The sequence below is a fragment of the Haplochromis burtoni genome, unplaced genomic scaffold, assembly GCF_018398535.1.
Source record: "Haplochromis burtoni strain Fernald_Lab_line unplaced genomic scaffold, NCSU_Asbu1 Contig_1, whole genome shotgun sequence".
Taxonomy (NCBI): Eukaryota; Metazoa; Chordata; class Actinopteri; order Cichliformes; family Cichlidae; genus Haplochromis; species Haplochromis burtoni.
The window spans coordinates 1,734,363-1,749,401 of NW_024582362.1; the positions used below are offsets into that span (position 1 = coordinate 1,734,363).

A 15,039-nucleotide genomic window follows, 5' to 3' on the forward strand; every position below is an offset into this window, starting at 1 on the left:
AAGACTTTGACTCACGTCTATTCATCGTTACGGTAAAATAGTAATAATCTAGCTTGTTAGGCATATTAAACTGTACCTTCATCGGTGGGTATTTGTGATAAGGTGCAGCTCCTGAAGCGAGCTCAATGGCCGTGATCCCAAAACTCCAAATATCTGCTTTGAAATCATAACCCCTCACCTGTTCAAGAAAGACACAGTGATTTACAACTGTGTACCGCATCACCTCATTCAAGTCAAAAGATACATCAGACTCCTCACTAGCTCCAGCTAGTTCTGCACTGCAGTAAAAAAAAAAAAAAAAAAATGCAAGATAAGACTGTTTAATAATAATAATAATAATAATAATAATAATCTGCTAGTTTAATTCCTCCTGCCTTACTGGTGGTGGTGCAGCAGAATGGCAGATTTCTAAAACGGTCTAAAATTAGGTCAAAACAAAAATATCTGCTTTGCAATTGACCGTTTGTTCCTCCAAGAAACTCTGCTACTTCCTTCCTAGACGAGGACTGACCTGCTCCATGACCTCTGGGGCCATCCAGCATGGCGTTCCCACGAAAGTCTTGCGCACTTTATTTCGAGTGATGTCACCTCCCGTGGCTAGAAAGGCACTGACGCCAAAGTCTGAATGAAAAGAAAGTGAGACAAACAGACAAATAGCCCAAAGCAGCGAGTCAATAATGTTATTGTCGAGAGAGCGTGTTTCCCTCCACAGACTGCAGCTCATGTGCATAAATACACCGAGAAACATTCAGATGTCGAACGGGGGAGCAATAAATGAGGCTGCGGCACATTAACTCCAATCACTAATGACAGCAGAGGAAAGGCGCTGTTGCCTTCTGGGTAAATACCTGCAATCTGCACTGAACCATCATCCCCGAGGAGAATGTTTCCAGCCTTAAGATCTCTGCGAAGACAAGACAAGAATTTGTATATGAAACGAACATTTCCCACACAGCCGTCACATCAAAACTGCAAAGACATTTAAAGTCTGAATAATTTGAGTATTGAGGAATTCTTTCAGTTCAAAAGCACTTACAATTTGTAGGAGGCATCATCAAGCAACTAGCTCTTATAATTTTAGCACCATTTCTTTTGTTGAGAGACTTCATTACAGACACAGTCTGAGGTTAATTTGTTCATCCCTGCTCAGCCTCCCCTGGTGGCGATAAGAGGATTCAGCAGGGACGGCTGCCTGACTGCCTGTCTGCCACACTGAACGAATACTGCCACCTCACCAGCCAGACACAGAGTTGTCATAGCAACAGAGATAATGACGAAGGGTCAAGCGAAAGGCGAGGATATAAAAAAAATAAATAAAAATAAATAAAGGATAGCAGCAGTGTCACTGAGGACCACAGCTAGTGCTCTGTGCTGTCCAGCCTCTCAGGAAATCAATGTACATTTTAACACTGTAACACTAAAAGCTCACAGAATGCCAAGTACAGATTACTACACCCGAAAGATTTGCTTTCCAGAAATCACCCCAAGACTGCACTTTAAATTGCATCGGCAAGCAGACAAACGATTCAAAGGAGACAGAATCGGAGTCACGGAGCAGTTTACGTTGCTACCAGATGGAGGCAGTGCAGTAAAAAGCCTGGAAATCGAATGCTGTAGGATCCAGCCTGCAAACTAAAATGCATCTGAATGAATGTAAAAATAGAATAGGCTTCAGAGCACAGTGTTTGAGATGAGAATGACACAGCTTCCAAGAAACAAAGGCTCTCTTCACCACTTAATTAGGAATATAATTCAATCCAGAAAGACTGTAAAGGAACAAGCCAAATACCAAATATGTGGAGGGGAAAACGCTGCAGAGAGAAATGTGGTGTTTGCATAGATTCTTGTGATTCTTGATGAAAGATAGTCAGACAAGACGAGTGCTGAAGCACGTTTACACCTTTAGATTTTCCGATTTGTCCAGAGGTTCCAGTTTATCAAAAACTACTCAAGGAACTAGAGAAGGCAGTTTGGCTTCAGGCCTTTTCTCCTGCAGCTACAAGCTCGGTGCACAGTTTTACCCAAGAAAGCATGCATAAGGGAGCCAAGAGTTTGTAGGCCACGCTTTAGATTTTTGGTTCAAATGCTGATGAATACTTGAGTGTAGAGGCCACTTTCAGTGAGAGTGCTTCACTGAAAACACCACACAGCCAAAAGATGTTGTAGTGACAGGGAGTGGGTAAATGCTGAGTACCAGAGGGAAGGAAGGCAGCGAACGTGACAATATTAGGACATTAGGAATGTTAAAGATGGGGATCCCTACTTCAGGGCTAAGTGACTTTATGGATTAAATAGCTCTCGAGAAGCAGGCTGGGATACTAAGCATGCTGGTTGCACCAATGTCTTCTCTAAGCTACAGCTGAGGCAGAAAGAGCTGATTGTGCTCAATACTTTAATGTGAATTTATATCTAGGGGAGCCCAATTATGTAACAGTCACTGTAGGGACGCAGATGCAGAGGAACAGAAAGGGTGGATGAGAAGTGAACATGACAGCGTTTGCTACTGGCTTTGAGACAGACTGTTAGAAATTTCTTCTGTCATACAAGTGTCTGAGCTCGTGGTTCTCCAGCTTGTCCCGCTGTCACTTCGCCGCCCTGACATAACAGCTCGGTGACATCAGGTCACAGTATCTCATAGTTCCCCGCACTTGTTACTTTTTCTTAGACGACCATTTTTACTTCAGAAATTAGGATAGGAATATTTTACGTCTGATAGTTAGATGTTGCTATTTAAAACAGGACTGGAAAGGTGGTGCTGAGTGGACCAACTAAGCTAAAAGGAAGGTTTGGAGGTATCCTCAGATTACCTCTCCTCATTTGCACAGTCACCGTCTTTCTCTGAAGGTCCAGTCGTGTCTTTTCATGCTTGTGATTCAGCATTTATTCTAGCCATCTTAGTAGGTTCTTTTTAGTATTAAAGTCTAAGCCTAAGAGTGTATAGCCAGTAGTTTGGGCACAATAGTCTTCTGAGCAAAATACAAACACTGGTAAGCTAACATGTTCACAGCTACAAGTCAAATATGTTGGTGCTAGCAATGCTGACTGTTGCATTGGCATGCTACATTTGCTAATCTGAGTTAAAAAAACAGACTACAGCTAAAGCAGACAGGACTGACCTAAGAAGCAAAACAGAGGTGTTTAGTTCAAAAACTATATTTGAATTAGATTACATTTTTACTTGTACTTCCTTATATTAAAATAAGGTGGGTTTTTAAGCAGTTTTTTTTTTTAATGGTTCTTTCCACGTGACATTAAATTATATGTAGCCATTAACGTCGCCTAACTGTTTTGACATTTCACTGGACATTAAAATTTCAACCTGCTGGAGGCAACAAGGGAAAAAAGTTATCAGGATTCAAAATTGGAGGATTGGAAAATTTTAAAGAAGTACTTGAGGGCCGCAAGAAGTTGCAATCTGAGTCATTATGTCCCAGTGAATCAAACTCGTCTGCATTGTGTCTCTTTACAACAGGGGACTCGACTCAATAAAACCAGGTGGCAACCAGTTATTACATAAAAACAAGGGCAACCATGCCTTGCCATGCAATGTCATTTTGCAGTATTTTTGAATTTGTCTTAAATCTGTGAGGTTCTGGTTGAATGTAAGGAGTTAATGTGGATTTCTCTGCATGCAGACAACAACAAATTTGCAATTTATCATAGTTAATCACAAACAGATTGCATGTAATTTCCCAATTTCAACACATTCAACTGCAAATTAAGAGCAGATTGAGTCAGTGTTAGTGCCAGTTTATCGCAGTATTGATGCACCAAAGTCACTTTGAAGACAACAACTGACCGTTACTGATCGCAGACCTGGTCCCTGTCTTCAAAGCAACTATTTCAAAAGGCAAGGGGACTGCACGTTTATTACACATGATTGTAATAATTTAGCTCTCCAACCACTAACCACTGTTTTTCCTTGTGTGACTGTAATATTATACAGCTGCTTAGGTATTTCAAACAGGGGAAAAAATGAAACAAAAAAAACACTGTTGATGTATTGATACCAATGGACAAATACTCTTTGTTTCTCAAAACAGCTTCTTTTCAAGGTACATCAGTCCTAACTTTAATGCTTCTTTTATAAAGAAACCGTAATGTTAGCAATGATTCTCTCATGTCCTCAGAGTGACTTCAGCATCTACATTTCCATATATGACATCATCATCACCACTGCAGTCGTGACATGCTCCTGTTCAGCGTGTTGAAATTGACCGAAAACAAATAATCCCTCGAAAATAATTTTGTATGAGGATTTTCACTTATAACACGCTCTGCTGTGAAAGAAAAACACGTGAAGCTCTCCATCATTCACAAAGCGTGATGAAGACGATCTAATTGAACCTCCTGCATTCATTCAGGAACTGTGTAGGCTGTGGTTCACTGCAGTAGATTGTGATGCTCTGAGAAAAAGGGCTGCAGAGTGTGGCCAGTCATTAAGATTCACAGGAAAGGAAAAGGAGGAGGAGGAGGAGAGAGGAGCTGGTGACACAATGCACCATGCAAGTTCAAAGAAATACTGGAGCAGATATGGGGTGGGGGGAGTAAATTTAAAGAGAAAAAAAAATGAACTCTTAGAGTTATCGAGACATATGTTCAGTAGAGTGTTTCGCCCCCTTATATCCAGTGTAACCAAATTCTAAAATGTTTCCAGAATTTAAAAGGTGTTATCTGAGCAAAAGATACTAAATGGTGAACAAGATACATGTGGTGTTTTCATATTTATGACCTGCTGAAATTATAGCCGGGCAATAGTCAGGTGGGAACAGCCATGGTATGAAACTGTCAAGAAGATTTATCATTCTCATCTGGCAGACTGTGCACCTTGCATCTCCACCAGGTCACCTCCTATGACATTACATCCCGGTGCCAGGCACACAGTGGCCCTAACAGGGCAGTAAAAAGAAGGTTTATTAGGTGCCTTGTGGGTCTTCTGCAGATTTTTCCATCCTCCCCTCTTTCCAGAATACCATCATCCCAACAAAATGATTTTTCTTCTGCATCCACTTTAATTGCCGTTTCCATATCCCTGAATTTCACATTGTATTTGAAATCAAACCAGAGACCACCATGACTTGATCATACCCAAACCACGCAGTGAGTCATTTGCTCGGCAAAGCCCTCTCATGTACCTCATTAGTGAAGTTTAAGAGATGCGTAACACCAAGAGCTCACCACGACAGTAAGATCGCTGCTGCCCAGGAGGTTTTAGCTACTGAACTCCAACAAATCAACTTGGAAAAAAGTCAAGCACAAGTTTTATTCTTCTCTTATGTGTTTGGTGACTGAATGCTGTTAAAATTAGAGGACAAGTGTCACCTTTGAATCAGGGACTTTTCAGACTGCTGTGAATGAGAAGGTGAAGCAATTCACCGTCTTGTGATAAATGTCTCCGCTTCAGCCCACAGCTCAGGTCGTAAGACTCTAATTGCTTTCCTGCAGTCCTGGCCTGCATGGAACGTATCATGTGACACTTTCTGTTTTCCCCTCCTGTCTCATAAAGCCTCAGCCCCTTGACTCTTTCCTCACCCCTGCCCCGAGGCTCCGACTCATATGATCCAGCTTACACGGGGTGAAAACAGGGCCGTATGTGGATATTTACATCAGCAAGCGCTCGTCAACTCGTCACCCTTTACTCTCTTCACGTCAAGAACTTTCAACGCTGGAGTTACGTTACATTTTCATTCTCACAAATCACACCTTGCAGTCCAGGGCTGGAGTGACGTGGAGGATTAACGATCTAGTCGCGATTCTATATTGTCTCCTTCCAACAGACACCAGTAAAAAAGACAAAAACATTTTCCCCTCTCTGGCACTGACTGATAACCCTGTCAGATTATGCTGAAAGTTGACACTTGCATCCTGCAGCAGAGGCACCGCTGCGGTGGAGTTTTCTTTTAATTAACACAGTAATTTAAACAGTGTTTATTGTAAGTCCTTTTACCTCCATCTGCAGTTTCTATATGACAGAGTATTTTTCTAATTAGCAGCTTAATGAGCTGATGATATCATTGTCTATTAGTTCAGCTACACAGCTGTTGACAATACATTCCTCATCCGAGCTCATGGTCGAACAAGCCTCTCTCCGTTTCTCATTGGCATTCTACTCTGATTACTGCTGAGCACTTATCCATGGCAAAAAGCTATGCATTATTTACGCACGTAGCCTGACCAAGGCTAAGCGAATGCCGGTGGGAGAACAGAGGAGTGTGAATAAGTGAGCAATGAATATTACATACGTAGGAAATATTATGGTGGCTTAGAGTTCATTATAACAGCCTGAGTGCAGGGACTTAGCTAGGTCTTGAACTGGCTTAAAGGGGAGCTTTTGGTATTTCCTGTGGCATGCAAATCTGTCATTGACACATTTAACTTGCATATTCATAGAGAAACTCTTTATCATCATTAGCCTGTGAAAGCTGTGAGTCTGCTTTCAGATGCTTTTCAGCACCTATTAAAAACACAGTAATTACGCCTTCACAGTTTTTAAACTAAGATGATACATCTAAATTGAACAGACTGATTTTCATTCACAATCATTCTTAAGTGGTAAGCCACAAAGCAATCATTGCTGCTTTTTCCCCCATTTGTTGCATCCCACTGGTGAAGTATTGCCACGTCACAATATACATAACAATGACCCTGACCTTCAGAAGTGAATGTGTCCATTACTAGTGCGCAGTCAAATGCCTCATCTGATGACTAATCTGATACAAACCACTAACATATCATTTTCTTAAAACAAAATCAAGCAAGTTCAAAATGATTCTTTATCTTAAAGCACTGGACCTTATTGTAGCATATTTGTTTATCCTGTGGGAAAGAAACCATTTCAACTCATATGCCATACTTAGAAAACTTTCTCCTGATTGGCTGCCCCTCAAAACAGAAGGTTCAACCAGCAGGTGGCTGCAACCTTTAACAAGCTATTTAATCAATGTAGATATAAATATATTTTTTATATTTATATCTGTATTTATATCAGTTGGTGGCTATTAATTTAACTATTTGAGTATGAGCCACTGGAATCTGTAGCATGTGTCATTTTCATGGCAGTGTCCGGTTTACAAAGGCTGGAGCTGGGCAAGCTGTGATGTCACCAGCTTTTTCTGGTTCTTTATTCATGCCCCTTGTGGATAAACCTCTGGTCTTTGATGGAAGATCGATGGGAAGACTAGCATGCTCTGAGATCAGTTACCATCTGTGTGTTTATGGAAACAGAACTAGCATTTGCAAGTTTAAGTTTTCTCTTCCTAGCTACCTCGGACAGTGCAGTGTACAAAGACTCTGAACAGCCCATTAGCTTGGAAATCCATGATGATGGAGAAGGGGCATAAACTTGTGCCACTTGTGGTTTAAAAAACAAAAACAAAGCACGAGAATAGCAGGCTCTAGCAATATTGTTATATTATGAGAAATGGCTTCATTGAGTTCAATTACCAGATTTGCACAACCTTAATTTTTTTTTATTAATATTTTTAACCCCCTTAATCATCTCACACACCAATTCAGCTATGGCTGTTTAAAATGTTATTAATATACTTTAAGTCAAAGTTTAGGCCTGTTTTTTTTATTACATTTGTTTTTCTGTTTCTTTAAGAAACTTAAAGCAGAACAGCTCTACTACACATGTGTGATTGATATAGTCCATTATAAAAACCTTTAATGAGCCCAGTAAGAGCAGCCATTACCATGGCTTTTAAGGAAAGACGTCTGAGCTTGATTTATGTATTCATTAATATTAAGGACTAATAATTAAATCTGCATGTCAAAAACATCAAGTTTTGGTGGCCTACCATAAATTTATACAGGAATCTCTTCTATGCAGACAGCATGATGTGATTTAATGTTGCAGTTAAACTGTGTTCACACATATGCTTCAATACAAATACAAACTGCCCAGCATAAAAACATAACGTCCTAGGGTAGCAAAGCAGACATATTATTAGCATGACACTTATTACAGCGACAGAGGAGAGAATATCAGGGGCTGCGTTTCTGCTCAATAAACCCTCAAGGTTAAGTCTGATAAAGCTCGCGTGCTTAGTACTGATAAAAATCCCGTTTTATTATGTTGCTATTGGAGAGCACAGGCTTTGTTACCTGTGGATCTGTCCGTTCTTGTGTAGGTACTCCAGGCCCTCAAGAACATCTCTCAACACTGTGGCTATGCTGGCCTCATCCAGGACGCCGGTCTTGTGCTCCCCTCGTGAGATGATATGCTTGATCACATCCAGCACTGAGCCTGGAAAGCAAAAACATTGCAACTCTTCATTTTACTTTACTGCTAACAATCAGTTTTCAACAATGTTCAGACTGGTCAGAAAAATCGTTTCTTGTTGTAAATGATGATCCAGAGTCACCGCAGGCCAGCGTGTACCATTTGTTAAGTCTACTCCAAACCAAATCCTTTTTATGAAAACACATACTTCCTCATGGATTGGCAGACATTCAGTCAAGATAACTCAAAGTATAATCTTACATTGTTTGGACAAATTAGATTTTGGGGTACACAAGGATCTTTCTCCCGGCTCCAGTAAAACTGATTTAATTAAAGGAAAAAACAAATCATTCAGCTTTGTTAAAATAGAGCAATTTAACCATAAACAGCTCCATGACCTTTTAATTTGGCAATGGCAAAACAAACAATAGATGGGGAAATGGAGGGAGACTGGAACAAGCCAGAACATTAATAACCAAAGGGTAAGCCCAACCTTTAGAAGAATCCCTACTGTGCTAGGATTTTTAAGATCAAATAAGAAAACAGCAGCTACGCTTGAATTTCTGATGAAAGTGTAAAGTATCACATTATAACTTTAACTATTTATTGCCATAGCACAGTCATACTTTGTACAAAAGTACAACTAAATACGGCCCCACATTGGTGATAGAAAAAAGGCCAGCAAATCACAATAAGTAAACACCATATGTACAGCATGTGCAGAAAATATGCAGAGAATATTTTCAGAGATGCAAGTAATTACGGAACATTTCAAGATCAATTTCAGCACAGCTCAGTGATTTGAGTCTTGATTATTGATCTTATATGAAAGGGGACAAAACTAAGCACAACCTCACGTGAATGCGTTGGAAATGGATCAATATCCACACGGGAGGGGGGGGACTGTTTTTGTCTTCAGTGAATGGAGAACCAGAGTGGCGGTGTTAACTGACCTGCCCTGACTAGAGCAAAAAAGACAGGTCACTGTGTCTCCAACTGCTTTGCTCCTGTTACATAAAAGAGTGCTATAACTGACTGCTGTCAGTATACAAGCTCCTTTGTGCAGCTTTCCACAAAATAAAAAAAGAAAAAACACACAAAAAAAACCAAATACCTCTCTGAAAAGAGGTCGAGTTATTTGCATTCTGTGTGACAGAAAATTGGGCGACACTGGTGAGTGGTAACAAAGCAGAGAAGCGAAAAGAAAGCCACTTGCCTGACAACCTTTATTGTGCTGCAGCGAGACACAAACGTCACACAGCCACACTGTGCATGTGTCCCTGCAACTCTAAAACAGAAGCTGGAAAAAGGTCCCTTTAAGGTCTGGTGGCGGCTCATGACAATTCCAGGTTAAATTGATTGTGTTTTAACAAACAATGCCAGACTAGAGGTGCAAAGATATTTATTTGCTCAATCATTTCAGGATGTCTTCGCCTGCGGCACTTAGTCGAGCACTCGCTGCATTACCCCAGAGGAGCCGAGGATGATGGGCCACCTGAGACTAGACAGTGTTATTACAGAGTCGTACACACAGCGAGACAGAAAGGCAGAGGAAGAGGGGAGCGAGGGAGAGGCGATGAGTTCGACGGGTTTATCGCGCAGTGACGGTGCAAAGCAGAAAATGTGATTCAGCGCTGAGGGAATGAAACAACGAAAATTCAAGGAAAAAAAACACATGAGGATCGGCAGGAAATGCATCCTAGATGTGTGTTTGAGTGTGAAATAATAGGTGTGTACGTGAGCATGTGAAGGAGTGAACTGGGAGAGTAAAAGAAGAGTGCAGCTTCGCTTCTCTGATGTGACGGCTCTTTGAAGCTCATTGAGAAAAGGCAGCCGGTTTGATTTTTTCTCCCCTCCTTCATAGATAGTTTCCTTCCTCTCGCAGAGCTTCTGCTCAGTCTGTTTTCCATCTCCATATGTGAAATGGCTCGATGGAGGAGAGAAGGAAAGAGGTGACAGCTGACAATGAGGGAAGCTTTGCGGAAAAGGAGGCTAGGTGAACAGAGCCAAATCCAAATCAGGGGTTATGTAGTCCAAATGAGCTAGCAGATGAATAATAGGATGATTATGAAGCTAATGTGGCAGACCTTACAGGCTTTTTACGCAAGAGAATTTGAAAAGTCATGACTCCACTTGATCTTTATACTATTAAATAAAAGCATCACTTTATTATAAGGCAATGTAGTATTTCACTTTCTTGCCAAGAGGTAGATTAAAAGATCATTACTAAAAGTCTTTATTTCAGAACACACACCGACCAGAACCTCTAAAGTCCACTAACAGGGCTGTTGAGGCTCAGTAGGTAGAGTGGGAGGGTCTACCAATCCAAAGGATCAATTCCCCAGTCTGCTTGTTGAAGTATTCCTGGGCAAGCTGGTTACCCCCTGTGCGAATGTGTGTGCAAATGTTAGACAAAGCACTTAAGTATTTAAAAAAGCACTTGTATGAGGATGAGTGTATTTGATTGGGCTGTAGTAAAAAAGCACTTTGAGTGCAGTTACAGTAGAAAAGCAATTTATAAGTAGCGGTCCATTTACTTCAGCTGATCTAATTTCTTTGTTAAAGATGTCAAATATCAATAATCTCCTATGGTACCTGATGGTTTTTTACAGAGGAAAGAAAAACCACCACATACATTCAAAACAATACTTGACAGGTGGTTGGATGATTGTACGAGTTCTCTATCACTCCATACAGTGGGCTAACTTTAAACTGATCGGTCGCAAGGGCCTCGAGCACCGTCTGTGCGACTGTCCGCGCTGATCGTATCTCTTTAGGCAACTGTTGCTGTTTTTGTAAAGAAAACTTGCACCTAAAAAAAGATTCTTGCAGGAAAGCACGTTCACAGAACTGCTTGGCAAGTGACTGGACAAACCAGCTATTATATCTCACTTATAACATGCTCAGAGCTGCATGTTTCAGGTGTTGGCCAGTAGTTTTCTCATGGAACACTGCTTGGTGAGTAACTGACTGCTTGGCTACAAGTGAATAGCTTGAAATCTGGAGAGATTGATTCTCTTGTGATTGTGATCTCATGAATTGTGCAAGAATCCCACTGCCTGGCAAGGCTGCTGACAAGTCTCTTTTAAACTAAAGTGGCCCGAGGAAAAGGTCCCGCAAGTGCAAACACACACAGCATGATGCAGGCTTTGGAGGATTACTAAATGCCAGCCTTGTCAGCCTCTTTCAGATTCATCTGATTGAACTCTTCATGCCTCATTAGGTTGTTTTAGCAAACTGACAATGACTGACAGGTTAACAGTCCAAAGGTTTATTCTGCATGGGAAAGACACCTGATGGGTTAGAAATCCAGAGGACGAGTTCTTACAAATCACAGGGAATAAATTAAGCCTTCACAGTGGAGTGCACTGTGGAGAATATAAACACTGTAAAAATAATTATTTCAATTCATGCACATTTTTAGTGACTAAGCGGCAGCACTTTTCCATTTCTCTGCTTTATCTATGAACATCACCTTTGCAGACTATTCTTATGATCAGAGCAGGAACTTTGAGATCTAGAGAGGATGAGAGAGTAAAAAAGGGGGAGGAGGGGTATGGGGAAGTGAGAGCTGTTGCCAACTGTGCTAAAGGCCAATGGGGAATGCCAAGTAAAGTTGGAGGAAGAAAGTGACGACAGCATATGGGAGGGGTTGCAGCAAGGCAAGGGTGGTGTAAAAATATGGTTACTGGTTCAGACTGAAAGAAGCCTGTCAGAAACTTTTAATAAGATGCAAAATTTTAGGAGGGTTGGATTTCATAGTCTTCTCTACGTGAACCTGGAGACACCTCGAAAAGCTCCCCATCAGCTTTTAGCAGTAGCTGAGGACCACACTACGATCTGAGAAATCCACCGGCTCCGAACTCGGCAGAGCTTTTTCATGTGCTAAATTCAATCATATCTGCTGTCAGCCGGGCTCTACTTTGGGTGGCAGTGCATTGAGCTCAGCAGCAGCGCAGGTACAGTTGGCCGGGAAAAGTTGCCGATTGATCTGGAAACGCATTCCTTTTCTTGCTTTGGCACGACTCATTCCATCCCTGTGGGTTTCCGAAGATGTATCTTCGTTGAGAGTTGAGTCAGTGACAGCTTAAGCGACGCTGTAATGAAACAGTCCTTCACATGTCACATTCAGAACAGGAATTTCCTGAAAAACTATGCCTGCAGCGCACCTACTTTGAAACTCAACTCTGCAAGTTAAGCCTTGAATGGGAGAGTCAGATAAGAGATCCGTCCCGTGTTAGGGTTAGACCTCAAATACATTAAAAGGAACATTAAATCTACAACACTGTGGCACATATACTAAAGAAGCATCATCACCAACTTACTACTTATCAAAAGGTGGCTAACAGCGTGCCACTCTTATCCCAGTAGCACATGCTAGTCCTCAGGCGTGTTGCCAGTTAGGAGTAGAAAACCCCTAAATGGCACTTGAACATGCCAAGTCAGACACTTGGCATTCAAAAGGTTCTAAAGGTTTCTAAGAACTGACTTCAATTTACAAACTACTTTTAGTGATCTAATTTTTTCTGCTTCTGTGCTCGTTGGCTTTTACATTCTCCAAATCACCGTCTATGATCTCGACGACTTACTGAGATTAGTGTCCACTTCAACAGGTCTCTTATAGTTTCCAGTACCCTTTTCCCATACACAGATTTTCCAAAGGCATTCAGTCCCAGATGTTCTGCATTTTCATTTTCACCTACCTAAGAGACACACATGAATAAAGTTAAGCTAACCAGCTAGGCCCAGCTCTTTCTGGTTTAAGTTATTGCCTTATTGGCCAAGCTCCTATCAAAGAGGTCCTCAATATTATTCAGCTGCTTGTTCAGACAGCATCCTCTCCTGTAGTTAGACAAACTTTAGTGTCTGTTAATGTGGTCGGGCACTAGTACGGACAGCCAGGCAGCACTAATCAGAAACTGCACAGGTGGAGAACTGGTTCATGGGCTCTGCTGCCTGACGCTGCAGAGAACAAAAACTATAATCACCACCTGCAGTCCAAGAAGGGGACCGTGGTGTTTGTCAGCAGGATAAGAGACTCACTTGAGAGGCTGATTACATTTGTCTGTATTATCAGTCTCACCGCATTATAATTCTAAGATAGTTAAAGTAACCAAGTTATTCCATAGCTAAAAGTACCCTCAGTTTAGAGTTCCTTTTGTGTTAGTCAACATAAGCAATAGTCAGAAATCATCTTATTCTTAATGTTATAGTTTCAGAAAACATAAATTATGTCTGAATGTGTGAATAGGTGCTGCAGTATGTAGTACAACATTTTTCTCTACTAGCAATGACACCTGACGAACTTGACTTTTTAGCCAAAAACTGTTTAAAATGTCTTTAAAAAAAATATCCAAAACATGTCCAGTGTTTATCTGACCGATTGTTGAGCTGTCATCAGTCTTCCAGACGCATAAGAAAGAAATCAGGGTGGAGCTGTAGGGTGGAGGGTTTCTTACGCTCCATCAAGCCACAGCAGCTGCAGACAGAAGCTTGCCTTCCTCTGGGCTGGTATGCTCTGCCTGTGGAGTGATGGTCTATAAACGCGACCTCATTTCAGGTCCGTCTCCATGGCAGACGTCGCCATGGCCATCATTTAATTACTCTGCACAATAAAACCCAACATCAAGGCCTTCTGTTAAACTGGGATAAGGGGAACGAGAGAGCCCATCTTGAGTGGTGTCTGCTCCTGCTGTGAAGCTGGCCGTTTGCTTAAGCGTCGCTTGGCGGGCACAGTGCTCTGGGCACAGCTGCAAGACGGCTGCCAAGGGACTCCTGACTCGAGTATCTGAGTGCGCCAAGCACGCCACCTGGGCACTATCCGTTACAGTGGGACGCTGTTTACACAGGGGGACTGGAGTACCAAGGGAGTGTAAATGTTTAGTATGTTAGTGTGTTTGTGTACATTTGTGCTTGAACAGCTAAGTGTTTGAGATGGAAAGCAGGTTGAAGAGGCAGATGAGTGGTCTCTGCATCACTGTAAACAAATCACCATCACTCTCATTACTCTCATAGATGACAAAAGTTTGGCAGAAAACACATTTCTCTGGATGCCTTTTCTGTCTCTGCAAGGTCCAAGGTAAAATCTCGACTACCTCACAGCCCTGATGGAAAAGCGCAAATACATGTTGTTGATGAAATTAAACCTGAACAATATAATCAGTTCCAGATGTAACAGTTGTATTCTGAGGTTTTCTTCTTCCATGGTGGCCTCCTCTTCACGCTCCTCTCACTAGTTAATTGCAGCACTGCCACATGGATGCCATGACGCCAGCCTGTGGGTTGTTATTACCTCTGCCCTGTCATTAGCTCCAGCACTGTACTGAATTAAAGCCCGGAAAGAACTGCAGCTCACAGGGGACACAATGAGGATCAGTGTTGTCACATTCCCCACAATCACAGTTAACATCACCGACAGCAAGAAGCCCAGCTTTCCTAACACTCACACTCTTGCCAAAGAATTGTGGACCCTGATAACATAACTTAAGTGGGCAGGACAAACAAATGGATCCTTTGCATCTTCCTCTCAGACAGTAATTTCTTTCTAGAACAAGATTACATATAATTGCCCAAGGGGAATCAAAATATTTAAATTGATAGGTGTTGACAGATTATAAATAAGGGGGGGAGCATCACTTACCGCCACTGAGCAGCTTCATAACCAGCCACAGCTCATCCTTTACCACAAAGGAGGTGTAATAAGACACAATGTTGGGGTGGTGGCACTGGCTCATGGCCTGAATCTCTTTCTGTTAAAGGAAGAAAAATGAAATATATGTTAATCTGCTAACACACACACACACACACACACACAC

At 41.7% G+C, this 15,039-nt stretch overlaps 1 protein-coding gene across 2 annotated transcripts in view; it reads right to left on the bottom strand.

Annotated features, from left to right (window-relative positions):
- oxsr1b (oxidative stress responsive kinase 1b) overlaps positions 1-15,039 on the bottom strand; it is a 43,859-nt gene that overhangs the window by 13,661 nt on the left and 15,159 nt on the right. For both annotated transcript variants that reach the window (XM_005912313.3, XM_005912312.3), the window contains exons 3-7: positions 14,865-14,973; positions 8,107-8,248; positions 849-904; positions 512-621; positions 77-178 (exon numbers count right to left, since the gene is read on the bottom strand). In XM_005912313.3, the coding sequence (XP_005912375.1) occupies positions 77-178; positions 512-621; positions 849-904; positions 8,107-8,248; positions 14,865-14,973 (519 nt within the window). The remainder of the gene's footprint in view (positions 1-76; positions 179-511; positions 622-848; positions 905-8,106; positions 8,249-14,864; positions 14,974-15,039) is intronic.